The following is a 13,612-nucleotide window of genomic DNA, read 5'->3' as shown; positions in this document are numbered from 1 at the left end:
CGATTGGCCACACCCATTAAAACTGAGCGTTCTGATGGAAGTCGAAATCAGCACAGAAAACCATTCTAAATATTTGTTGTTGTTATTTTTTAATCTAGATAACATAAGTACACCTCACAGAACAGTACATAATTAAACAAATTAGAACTGTCTACCCTTAACAACATGGTTATGTTTAAAGGGTCACGATACACTAAAACACAAATTTTGAGCCGTTGACAGTCATATATGTGTCCCATGCTGCTAAAAACACTATTTGGACACAAAAATCTCTCTAATAAGTGAGAATTTGTAGTTTTTGCAGTATTTCGAGCAAATTGGTTCTTCCGGTTTGAAACTAATTTTTGAAGCTGCGTGACGGTCATGAGTTCTTAGTGTGTATTCCAGCATGTAGACTGGACGTCTGTACCTGGGAGTACTTATTACGTCTCTGAGTGTGCTGCATTCATTCATGAGTAAGACTTTGTTCAAACCACTCCGCGCGCTCTATTGTGTATGCGTGCAACTTCATTAATATGCATGATAGCTTCCAAGACTGTTTTTACCAGTTACAGTGTTCAGACAGCAGAGAGACGACATGTTGTGTTGCCAAGTGGGAGAACATGAATTGTTTGGAGTTACAGGTCGTCAGTGTTGCTTTTATAATTTACTGCAGTGAAGGTTTTGTTTTCATTTTCTCTCTATGAGAGCGCAGCTGGACTCACATGTGGATTAGTGCACATGACGCACCATAGAAATACGTGTCTAAGGAATATTGTTTACCCGAGAGCTTTTCTCATCTGGAAATGGCGAAATCTGGATTTGCTGCTCGTCTCCTTTTAATAAAGACGCGGATCCATTTGGTGGTGATTGTCCTGTCTCTACAGATTTGGTAAGTGAGCGATCAGTGGTCTTTGTTTGTTTATTCAGATGGCAAAGTTGGTTGGTATGGTCAGCAGTACACTTTCAGTGTTTAAAGACGGATCTTAGTCAAATGATTTCTAAGTTAATAAAGTTTACCGTACGTGGAGGAGTTTCGCTGCATTTTGTGACAGGAATAACACACACGGCTTTCTGACGCTACCTACCGAGTGCATCTAAGTTACAGATGAATGCCGAGGGTTTTTTTTTTCATTCGCCGTGAGGTATCAAACATTGCATGAAAAATACCTCATTTGTCACGAGGGGCATGAATAAAATTCCTGAATGAAAGAGCAAAACTGCAATTAAAGTCCACCATTTAATAATTTGGCAAATAATTAGATTACTGATACCCACGCAAACACAGTCACTGTTTTTCTCCTCTGTTCGTCTGTTTGTTTTACCTGTGTGAAAATCAGCGTGTGCTCAAACCGACACTCCCATTTTTATGCAAATTTTTACAGACCATGCCTTTTTCCCTCCTCCGACACTCCCCCTAAACAGGGCTGGACACGCCCACTTTCCTGACTTTTTCCCAAAGTAGAGGTGTGAAAACATCCTGCTAAAAACGGGGGGTTTCATGGCCCTTTAGGCCGAACTCACACTATGTACAGTTGCCTTAAACAGGGCCAAAGCACGCTTGTCCCCCCTCCCATCTCTCCTGACGGCCCGCACTCACATACAATCGGGCCTGGGCACGCTTACATCATCGATGCTGCGCTGTTCAGTGAGCGCTGTCGCTCAGCACAGAGGAGATTTCTCTAGTTATATCGTTTCAGTCGTTTGATATGCAGTGAGATGCAGTCAAATATTTTGCCAAACAGTCCTTAGGGATGCGGTGACTTGCAGTCAGATATTTCGCCAAACAGATCCGCCACTTTTGGCGCTCATAATCATAAAGCTCTCGTGCTGCAGGAATGAGGTGGTTTGCTAAAGGTGCAGCTGTCGTGCAGTGAGGAGTTTGAGTCTTTAATAATCTACGGCAGTTTGCGTTCACTGAACAGTAAGAATGATTAATTAATCCATATGAAGCAGTCCCTTAAAAGTCATGTCTCACTCTTAGTTTCGGGCTTTGGTGAACCGCGCTCAGGCCCACCTCTTCCAACCAGGCCAGGGCCAGCCAAGTGAACCGTGCCTGAGCCAGATTCAGCGCACTCATACTTCTCAAACGATACAGGAAATGGGCCTGGGCACGGTATGGCATTGTGTGAGTAGGCCTTTAAAATAGGGACTCGCCAAAGTGAAACCAAAAATACTGGATGCACTTGGCTGAAATCTGAAACCAAAAATGCTTTTTGATAATAATTTATTATTTTGTCACATAAAATAAAATAATTTTTGTAAGCCTTTTTAAATGAACTCAATAACTTAAATTACACTGATTTTAAAAAATCACACGCTAATAAAACCGTTCTGTTTGTTTTCATTTTGTATTTCAGTTCCTCAAAAAGGCAGTGCTCCAAAAATGCGCTTTAACACTCCTCCTTTATAGACCAGCAAACACACGATTCCACAAGGTGGTGCAAATTGCTACTAGAAACAATGTGGTGCAAAACATGAAAATTAGGGTTGCGCTGGTCTGAAAATAGCAACAAATTGCACCAAACATGTCTTGCGCCTTATTACGCCGGGTGTATGATAGAACCCCTATTATGTAGTGCAAATATACAAACTGTAAACCGTGAAAGAGACAATCATCTCACCTGACGTAGTGCAGCCTGACGTTCTTCTTCAGAGGACGACTCTTCGGCCAAAACCTCCACCTCCAGATTAGTCAGAATTGTAAGAACATCTGTAAAATGCACAGTGATTGTTAACACTCAAGCTAAAACCTGACCCTACATATTAACACACACAATTAACAGTGAATTACCTTTGGGAGAGCCTGTGGTAGAGTCAAATGGAGGTGGTGCTGTGGAATTGAATGGAGGTGGCGCTGTGGAGTTGAATCCAGCTGGTGCTGTAGAGTTAAATGAAGGTGGTGCTGTAGAATTGAATGGAGGTGGTGCTGTGGAGTTGAATGGAGGTAGCGCTGTGGAGTTGAATCTAGCTGGTGCTGTAAAGTTAAATGAAGGTGGTGCTATAGAATTGAATGGAGGTGGTGCTGTAGAATTGAATGAAGGTGGTGCAGCAGAGTTATTTTGAGGTGGTGCTGTAGAAACGAATGAAGGTGGTGCAGCAGAGTTATTTTGAGGTGGTGCTGTAGAAACGAATGAAGGTGGTGCAGCAGAGTTATTTTGAGGTGGTGCTGTAGAATTGAATGGAGGTGGTGCTGTAGAATTGAATGAAGGTGGTGCAGCAGAGTTATTTTGAGGTGGTGCTGTAGAAACGAATGGAGGTGGTGCTGTAGAATTGAATGAAGGTGGTGCAGCAGAGTTATTTTGAGGTGGTGCTGTAGAAACGAATGGAGGTGGTGCTGTAGAATTGAATGAAGGTGGTGCAGCAGAGTTATTTTGAGGTGGTGCTGTAGAAACGAATGGAGGTGGTGCTGTAGAATTGAATGAAGGTGGTGCTGTAGGATTGGACGAAGGTGGGGCTGTAGGATTGAATGAAGGTGGTGCTGTAGGATTGGACGAAGGTGGTGCTGTAGGATTGGACGAAGGTGGGGCTGTAGGATTGAATAAAGGTTGTGCAGTTGGTGCTGTGGTGGTTGCACTTGTCATTGCATTGCCCAAATTGGTGATTGAACTTGCTGTAGTAGAAGTTGCGTTCGACATCCCATTAGTCACATTTCCTGACATGTTAGGTGCAGAAGGTGATGTAGTAGGAATACTTGTCATTTGAGCTGTGAAATACAAAAGCCATCAGTAATCAGAGAATCTGAAGCATTTACAGTTTGACGGATCTCTTCAAAATCTTCAAAAAATACTTAAGGGGACAGTTCACTCCCAAAAAGTTCATTTTCTTACCATTTACTAACACGCAAGTGGTTCAACATGTTTATGAATATCTTTTTCTGTTGAACACAGAATATTATTTTGAACAATATTGTAAAAAACAGACTACACTGAAAATGGAAACCAATAGTTGTTTATTACAGCATTTCCAGCATATTTTCATGACTGAAATGAACTAATCAGGGGTGCGTTTCCAAAAACTATCGTTAGCTATCTAAGGTCGCAAGTTCCGTCATTGCAAACATAGTTTGTTGATTTGCTGTTTCCCAAATCCATTGTACCAACAAACATTCGCAAACTTGTATGCTTACAACTACACCTATAGAGCTGTAGTTAGAAACATAGTTCCTGGCTGTGTTCTATTCCCACTTATCCCCCCTATGCCCTATTCATTTAGAACATTCTAACACTTAAACTTATAATGATTAAAAAAAAGCATTAAGCTTATCTCTCTTAGCTGTAATTTGCTTTTAAATTATATTTACAGTTCAGTTTTAGCGATCTTAATGTTTCACATGTGCTTCCTTCGCAGTGCACTTTGCAAACATTGATGTCATTTTGAACACAGCCGTGGCTTATGAAAAAGCTCTAGGTGACCTGTTATTTAAAAGTGGAATTTACTTTACATCTCCAAAGCTTGTGAAAAAAAAAAAAAAAACGTAGCATACGTTAAAGGGTCATGACACCCAGGATCTGTGTCTCACAGCTTGGCACTGGCAGGTCTGCCTTGCCTTCGGAAAGCACGTGCAGTCATGAATAATTAAGAAGCCGGCTCTTCTCATAGGATAAGAAAACTCAGCTATGAATAATAATGAGAAACCGACGCGTCATCTTTGCACTTGCAGTTTTGCTCTACATCGCTGATTTCGATCCACCCCAAAAATCATTTTAAACCCGGAAGATGAAATGAGCTGACAAAAGCTCAAAATTATCCAGTTTTCCCCACAATTACAGCTAACAGGTGCGAACATTGTCCTAACTGTTGCTCAACACACACACACACACACACACATCTGTTAAAATCTCAAAAAAAAGTACTCGAGGGTTTCGGGAACCAAGTATCTGTATTGTAAATGACATGGGCCTGCTGGTTAGAAGATTTCTGCAGTTGTTTGCATGTGTCAGATTGTAAAAGTAGCCTACGTAATAATCATCATCATCATCATCATTAATATTATTAATATTATTATTAAAGTATGATTTTTAAATTTCCTAATAAATAATACATATTAAATTTAATTTCTTAAGAAATCGCCTCATTATTTATTTATTCCTATAATTTATATATAATATTAGAATAGGTGTTAGCTTCTGTAAGTGACTTTATGTTTTAGAATAGAATATGTAATGTTCTCAGTAATATTTGTAAAGGAAACACAGGCCCTATATGTGCCATTTACATATATTTCGATAAATATGGAAAGCGAGTGCATGTTTTCACCAAAACTAATATTGGATTATTTTAATGTGTGTGTGTAAACAATATAATTTGCACAAAGAAATGATGGGGTTCTTCTCTAAGGAAGTAGTTACTTCACCCTGTTTAGAGCGGGGTTTTGAGAAACACTCGTCACTACATCGTTCCATTTCCCAACTGATGCACCATACTATTATAGTTCAGCAGCGCGTTACATCGTTGTTTGGGAAACGCACCCCAGAACTTCAACACTGAAAACTCTACTGACACAGTTTCAGTCTACTAACTAGAACTTCCACTTTGACACAATCTACATTGTGAAAGTGCTATAGAAATAGAGATGAATTTAATTAAATTGCTATTCACCAGAAGAAGGAAACTTGAACATGTTTGAAACAAGTGCAGGATGAGGAAATGATGACAGGATTTTCATTTTTGAAAGAACTATCTCTTTAACAGAATGTTAATATAATAAAGCTTTTATATATATATATATATATATATATATATATATATATATATATATATATATTAATATTAATATTACCTGTGGTCGAGCAGCTCATTGTGGCCAGCAGACAGCCGATGAGAATAACAGCAGGAGCCATCATACAGGATCAGTGTGCGTGTGTCAGATCTCTGCCAGCAGTTTTCTGATCTGCGTCTTCTCCTTTCTGTACTCTGGATTGTTTCTAAGGAACAGCCCTCTGACTTCACTCACAGATGTCTGATATAGATAATTCAGAAACATATTTTTAGCGAATGTGCATGACTGATCAAGCACTGATTATCCTGATATGCTGGTATCCTTTATGATGCTGTGTGATAAAGATTTCCAGGTTGTGACCGTGTGCATGACTTTACATGCACTCAGAGAGTCTCACACACAAGCAGGAGACTTAAATTCTACTATGAACAACAAAACCCACACCTAACAAACCTAACTAAATAATAAAAGGTAAATAAAGTAAATGTTTGCTTATTTCAGTTTTATTTGATATAATAACATATAAAATACTTTGATTAGATTGTATCACGATGAACTCATGTCATGCCAAACCCACGATGTCATGCCAAACCCATGCAGCTTCACTCCAATACGAAATGTGAGATTAAAAATGTCCTGATTATGACGCTTTTTTCCATTTTGGGGCTCATTTTGTGGAAAAAAAGTTCCATTAAATGAGCTTCAAATTAAGGAAAATCATCATAATTACGATATTTAGTTCTAATTTTAATTTATAATTATAACTTGACAATAGGCGAGGCAGTGGCGCAGCAGGTAGTGCTGACGCCTCACAGCAAGAAGGTGGCTGGGTCGCTGGTTCGAACCTCGGCTCAGTTGGCGTTTCTGTGTGGAGTTTGCATGTTCTCCCTGCCTTCGCGTGGGTTTCCTCCGGGTGCTCCGGTTTCCCCCACAGTCCAAAGACATGCGGTACAGGTGAACTGGGTAGGCTAAATTGTCCGTAGTGTGTGAATGTGTGTGTGGATGTTTCCCAGGGATGAGTTGCGGCTGGAAGGGCACCCGCTGCGTAAAAACTTGCTGGATAAGTTGGCGGTTCATTAATAAAGGGACTAAGCCGACAAGAAAATGAATGAATGAATTTGACAATACAATTTACAGTGGTGTGAAAAAGTGTTTGCCCCCTTACTCTTAATTTATTGTTTATTGCATGTTTGTCATTTTCGATAACTTGCAACAAGTCCACAAACAGCCACAAAGCCAAGAACAACAAAATCTGCTGTGTCCGAGCGGTTTCACTTTCTCCAGAGAGCTCGCGATCTCTTCTGTATTTGAAATAAGGAACTTTTTGAACTCATAATATTAACATGCTCGTGATCATTGAATCACTTTGATATCCAATCCTGCGAGAGTGAAGCGCGAAAAAATAAAGGAGAAGCCGGAAAAAACAGCAGCAAATAATGCTTCTACAACCTAAAACACGAACACACTGCCATGGTTTTTTCATAATAATTATTTTTTCTGGGTTTTCACTTTTATATGAATAGGAAAATAGAGAGAATTGAAAGGAAAGCATTGGGAGCAGAGAGAGGGGACGGATCTTCAAAGGACTGCAAGTCGGTATTGAACTTGGGTCGCCATGAGCATTAGAGTCCATGTGTCGACGCTCTAACCACTACACCATTGACGTCAACAACACACTATCATGTTTAACTATTATCATCACCTTATGGACTATTATGAACTGGGAATGTCAGAATGACTCTCTAACAGAGTTTATATGTGCTGGTGAAGATTACAGACACAGATGAGAGGTTTTTCTCTGACTGTGGGCTATATATACTGTTGCTTTTGAACCTAAATAAGGACTAAATGTCTGCTGTGTGTAGTTTTTCTGTAATTGGTAATATATCGGAGACTGTAAGGTTCTGAACGTGTTTATATATGTTGCATTTATATATTTATTTCATATAATTACAGGCGTTACAGTAGGCTATTTCACACTGTCATTGATCTGCAATTATAATCAGATCATGTTCATAGAAGAGTTAGGAATAAACATTCATACAGAAGTGTTTGTGTGTAAAGCATGCGTTTTGTGCAGCCTGATCTCACGAGGAAACGTTTGTATTTTACGTTTTGTCAGTTTAGTGGCTGATTCGTACAAATTCCTACGAGTTCAGTCATACGAAAATGTACGATTTTAGAAAGGAGGCGTGGCACCTAACCCCACCCCTAAACCCAATCGTCATTGGGCAATGAGCAAATCGTACTAAATTGTACGAATTAGATTGTATGAATTCATACGAATTAGCCACAAAATTAAAAAGTTATGAATTGCCGTGAGATTGCGTTGGTTTTGTGAGAAGTGCTTCTCATATGATATGTGAACAATCTGTAAAGCTTTACTGTAGATATCTTCAAGCAAAAATGATGTCGACTGAAACTTTCTGTCGTACACCATACCCACCACCAAAAGGGTACCCTTTTAGCAATGGAAATGCAAGCCTGATAAAGGTGACCCATGCCATATCATACCGTACTCTTCCACTCAGTTGAAATGAGCCATAACTCAGCCACATTGGAAGGTTTTCTAGCATAAACCACCGTTTAAAGATCATGCCATGGGATCTTAATTGGATTCAGGTCAGGACTTTGACCAGGATTCATTTTGTTTTACTTCAGCCATTTAGAAGGGGGTTGTCATATTCTGAGCTATTATTTGTTTTCTCCACAAGATGTCGCCATTTTCCCCAGTGTTTCTGTTTGTGGTTCATTTGTGTTAATTTGGTTCAGCTGTGTCTTGTTAGACTAGCCTATATATTCTACCCTCTTGTCTTCACTTGTCACTTGGTTTTTGAGTTTGATGTGCTACCGCTGTTGCCGTAAGTCCTCTTGTTATTACCTTTTGTATTTTTTTTGGCTATAGTACCAGTTGCTCTACGGAGAACTTTATGTTTGTTAACTGCTTAGCTTTTGGAGTTCCTATGTTTTTGCCTGGCGGCTTTTTCTTGATGATTTTAGATTTCCTTAATAAACACCTTTGTTTGAACTAGACCTTGTGCCTTAGCAATTGGGTTCACCAACTCTCCCTGTGGCTCATCGTTAAACCACTGGTCTACTACACCAGCGACCCGGGTTCGAGCCTTGGGCTCATCACAGGGGTTTGCTGGTGTCTTTTGTGTCATTCTCCATAACCCAAGTTCGCTTAAGCCTGAGATCACTAAGATTTTATCCTTCAGGATATTGTGGTACTTTTATTTATGGTTACATTTATTACAGCAGAGGTTCTCAAAGTGGGGGTCGGGACCCCCCCCCGAGGGGTCGCGGGACAATGAAGGGGGGGGGGGTCGCCTGGTCATTTTCAAAAATCAATTAATTTTTATTAAACCTTAAGACTTACTGTATTTTATCAATCACCTACTGAAGAGAAAAAAAAATAGTCGTTTATAGTTACTATAAACTATATAGTTACTATAGTAGCTTATAGTTACTAGTTCTATTGGATTGCGACTTCTCGGGTAATTACATTAAACTAAAGACACAGCAATACTGTCAGATGCAGAAGATTTTGTAACACCAGGTTAAACTTTCTAGCCCATTTACAGCACTGACATACATAAAAAAACAAAGAATAGACTTGGGTCTATTGGTGTGTTTGTGCGCGTCATTGCACACAAGGTTTCTGTATTTATAACCACCACCTCAGAGAATATTGGGGGTCACGAGTCACTGGCATTGTCATTTTGGGGGTCGCGGGCTGAAAAGTTTGGGAACCCCTGTATTACAGCATGTCTTTCAGATCCTGAAGCAACAAAACATTCTGTAGACTCTCACACTGACACCACCACATTCCACTGTTGATATGATGTGCTTTTTTTTAATGGGTCATTACTAGGGCCAGACTGTCACGAAATGGGGAATGATCACAAAACTGCAAAAAATCCAAGTGCAACAATTTATTATAACAAAGACTAAGGTTTCCAAAAGACAAAGGTTTCCAAACTTGAACAGAACTAAAGCAGGATGCAAATCTAGTCCAAACAAGAGAACAGGCAAAAATCCAAAAACGAGTAAATACAAAAAACAGGGTAGGAGTGCTAAAGAGTGCTAACGAAAACAAACACAAAACAGGAATCCAAGAATTATCAAAATACAAAAACTAGATGACCAGACAAACATACCAAACGTGAGGCGCTAACAAAATCCTAAGGCAACTAGAACAGAGGACAAGAGGGTTTATAAAGACAGGACTAAATTAACAAACACAAAACAGCTGTAACATAACACAATCAGTAATACAAAGGATTATGGGAAATGAAGTGAAACTACAAAACAAGACTAGGTCACTGCAACAGGTGTGACACAGACGGAATCTGCGGACGCTTTCTGCAATTTCTACGGAGAATTTTGGTAAAAATCTGTGGATTTATTTTTTGAGTGTCATAACTAAAATCTTAATATGTAAAACAAAAATAGTATCTTTATAACTTTTATTTAATATTTAAAATGCAAATCTAATTAGATTCACTTTATTTGATAAACAAAGCAAGTCTCTCATATAATATATGTACTAAAAGACAGAAAATATTACTTTACAAACTGCATTGTATATAAATCAGATGATCATTTTCATATTAGTCAATAATATCACTGTAATTAATTTAAAACAACCAATTTAGTTCATCAATTCCCCTATAGCGCATGTGTTTGGACTGTAGGGGAAACCGGAGCACCTGGAGGAAACCCACGCCAACACAGGGGGAACTTGCAAACTCCACACAGAAATGCCAACTGACCCAGTCTGGACTCGAACCAGTGACCTTCTTGCTGTGAGGCGACAGTGCTAACCACTGATCCACTATACTGCCCCGCAAGGAAAACAAAGACAAATTAAAAAGATATAAAGCTGCTGTACACATACACAAGACCCAAACACACTATAATACACTATATACACTATATACTAAACAAAAAAATTACTGTGATTTCGTGTGATAGTCAACTGCAGCTATGATAGCTTTTCATCACAGGAATAAATTGCACTCTAAATATATATCTTCAGATAGAAACCCGTTTTTGTTGTAATCGTGTTTCTCTGTACTGTATCTTTTAAAAAATGCAGTCAAGTGGGAAATGACCTGGTCATGCAGCAGGTTTAGTAAAGCGTTAGAAAGAAGTTTGATAAGATTTGTCAAAAAAAGTGAGAAAAATGTAGAGCATGTATGAAATGTTTGAACGCTGAATCTTCTTCTACTTGCTCCAGGAACATCAAAACCATTTCGGTGGCCATGCTTTTCATTTATGTACTCAGAAAAAAGGATATAAAAACCGACCATTTACCATATACAGTTGAAGAAGTGCACAACAAAAAGTAGACGCATAACAGATTCGATTGATGTATTGATCTTATCTGTACGATCAAATCTGAAAGTGTAATTTAAGTTCATTTCAGCAGTTTGATGACACTACCAGGGGCGGACTGGGACTAAAAATCAGCCCTGGCACTGTAGCCGCACCAGCCCACATTACCACACCGAAACAGCCCCATGCAAGGACACGCATATCCACTACTGATATTGGTGTACAGATGGTGAAATAATATAAGCAGTACCATATGTGATAGATATTTAAAGAGCCCATATTATGGGTTTTTGAAAATTCCCCTCCATGTAGTGTGTAACACAGCTCTAAGTGAAGTAAAGTATCCAGCTAAGGCTTAAATCTGTTAGTGTACAGTGTTTAAAACGGTTGATTCATCTATAAAAGAGTCGACTCATAGTGCTTCAAACGAGTCGCCTTGATACCGACTCATTAGGTGTTTCGCCATGACGTACGAACGAAACCAAGTTATTCACGTGCACGCGCAAACCCGGGAGATTTCAAACCTGAGGCCCCGCCCTCTGATGCAGAAACCCAGACACACACACACACACCCACAAACACACGCACACAAACATGCCGGTCGATTGAAGTCACACTGCAGATGGATATTATATCGAGTCTCTACCCAAAGATGAAACATCAGCATTATAACCAAGCAGTTGGAAACTTCTGGAAGCTACATGCTACAAAGAATACTTCATCTGAGTTTGTTAAAGGAAGGATCAGTAAAGAGTAACTGATGGACGTCAGGATGGGTTTCTTCCATTTCTCAAGTGTAAGTACGTGCGGTTAAAGTTGTTGCCTCGTTTACTCTAGCTTGCAAATGTATTTAGTTGTGATTTGTTACTTGTAACCGCGTGTACTGTATCAGGTTAACTGGATATTTTATCTTATCGCGTGCAAAGTCACATTAAAAACGCGACGCGTGCTGTTTGTTTATGGAGCTCCGTGCTAGAGTTCTGCTCCCGCGATTTATTCGGAAATTTATTCCCGCGCCGCAGAAATCTGGCGCGGGGACAGCCGCGGGAATAAATTTCCGAATAAATCACGGGAGCGGTCGGTAACGGGTTTAATTTGGGACGGGAGCGGGCTGTCTAGCAATATCACGGATATTGCTATGCGAATTTGAAAGAGAGAGTCTGCGTGGTGCTTGTGTGTGTGTGTGTGTGTGTTAGTGCGCACGCGCGCGTATGAGAGAGAGCGAGAGAGAGAGAGAGCGAGCGAGCGAACGAACGAACGAGCTTTGTGCTGTGTGTGTGTGTTTATACAGACAGCTTGGCTGTCTGGACTGTATACTGGGTGATTTTTGGTTGTGTTCTCCGCTCTAGCGGGACCGGGCGCGGCGGGCAGAAAACGGAGCGGGTTCTCAGGCTAAAACCTGGCGGGTGCGGGCGGAAGCGGGAGCGTTGTCATCCGGAGGTGTGTGTGTGTTTTTGTGTGTGTGTGTGGTATGGCGAGTACACGACTGTCTCCTTCGTTCGGTTATCCGTGGCACTATCCACTCGCCATAGTGTGGCAGCTAAAATCCACGTCTACACTATCGATCGTGTATGAACTGTGATTACTTTTTAAATTGCTGATTAGCTATTGGCCATTTCCCTCTCTTACTGAAGGCAGTCGACCAATCGCGACAGACTGTCATCGGTCCAATCAGCGCAGATTAGCTCCGCGCTAAGGAGGGGTTTGGGAACAAATGAATCACTGGACGATTCATACAGGAGTCGCTGGGATAATCAGGTAAAAATAAATGCAGATTATAAGACCATGAAAGTGTTTTTTGACCTTGCATGCATATTAGACTGTTGTTGGAGACCCTTACAACCAGGATATGACCCTATTTCATGTATAATATGGGCTCTTTAAACATTTAATGCATGTGACTGGAACAAAACCAACCTATTTATAACAAATTTATCTATGCAATCATTACCTTCATTCATTTTCTTTTCGGCTTAGTCCCTTTATTAATCAGGGATCGCCACAGTGGAAAAACCGCCAACTTACCCAGCATATGTTTTATGCAGTAGATGCCCTCCAAGCTGCAACTCACTGTGAAACCCCTAAACACACACATTCACATACATGCACTATGGACAATAAGGCCTACCCAATTCACAGCACATGTGAGGGAAGCCAGGAGGAAACCCACACGAACATGCAAACTCCAAACAGAAACATCAACTCATCCAGCCGAGGCTTGAAATAGCGACCTTCCTGCGCAACCCCCTTTCGAGACTATTTCAGTTAAATTTATGCATTTGGCAGCGTTTGATTTTAGAGACTTTTTTTTTTTGCTTTCTGTGAGCTTTTCGGCACCGCCTTTCCTTTTTTATGGTCCATCTCTGACAATTAGCTTGTGTTGCACTTTACTGTTTGTTTGACATTCTTACCAGATTTTGATTACGTCCGCATAACCTCTAATTGGGTCAGCCCATCTCGAAACCAGTCGGTCATTGCCGATTGGGCCACTATAATCATCATCATCATCATCATCATCATAATACTCACATCTTGCAAGAGATAAAAGCTGCCTGCATGTAAAAACAATGC

The 13,612-nt window shown here is 40.2% G+C and overlaps 2 protein-coding genes across 7 annotated transcripts in view; one reads left to right on the top strand and one right to left on the bottom strand.

Annotated features, from left to right (window-relative positions):
• si:dkeyp-117b11.1 overlaps positions 1–13,612 on the top strand; it is a 99,968-nt gene that overhangs the window by 43,775 nt on the left and 42,581 nt on the right. The gene's annotated exons all lie outside the window — the stretch shown is intronic.
• LOC101886963 (uncharacterized) overlaps positions 1–13,612 on the bottom strand; it is a 58,103-nt gene that overhangs the window by 6,136 nt on the left and 38,355 nt on the right. For 3 of the 4 annotated variants that reach the window (XM_073910013.1, XM_073910014.1, XM_073910012.1), the window contains 3 exons: positions 5,762–5,941; positions 2,774–3,685; positions 2,604–2,692 (listed from right to left, as the gene is read on the bottom strand). In XM_073910013.1, coding sequence (XP_073766114.1) covers positions 2,604–2,692; positions 2,774–3,685; positions 5,762–5,825 — 1,065 coding nt within the window. In that variant the 5' untranslated portion in view covers positions 5,826–5,941. Of the gene's footprint in view, positions 1–2,603; positions 2,693–2,773; positions 3,686–5,761; positions 5,945–13,612 lie in introns of those variants that run through there. The other variant, XR_012384034.1, reaches the window with a different exon arrangement.

This window comes from Danio rerio, chromosome 8 (genome assembly GCF_049306965.1).
Source record: "Danio rerio strain Tuebingen ecotype United States chromosome 8, GRCz12tu, whole genome shotgun sequence".
NCBI classification, from domain to species: domain Eukaryota; kingdom Metazoa; phylum Chordata; class Actinopteri; order Cypriniformes; family Danionidae; genus Danio; species Danio rerio.
Note: the sequence above shows the minus strand (reverse complement) of the source record. Positions and strands in the feature narration are given on the sequence as shown.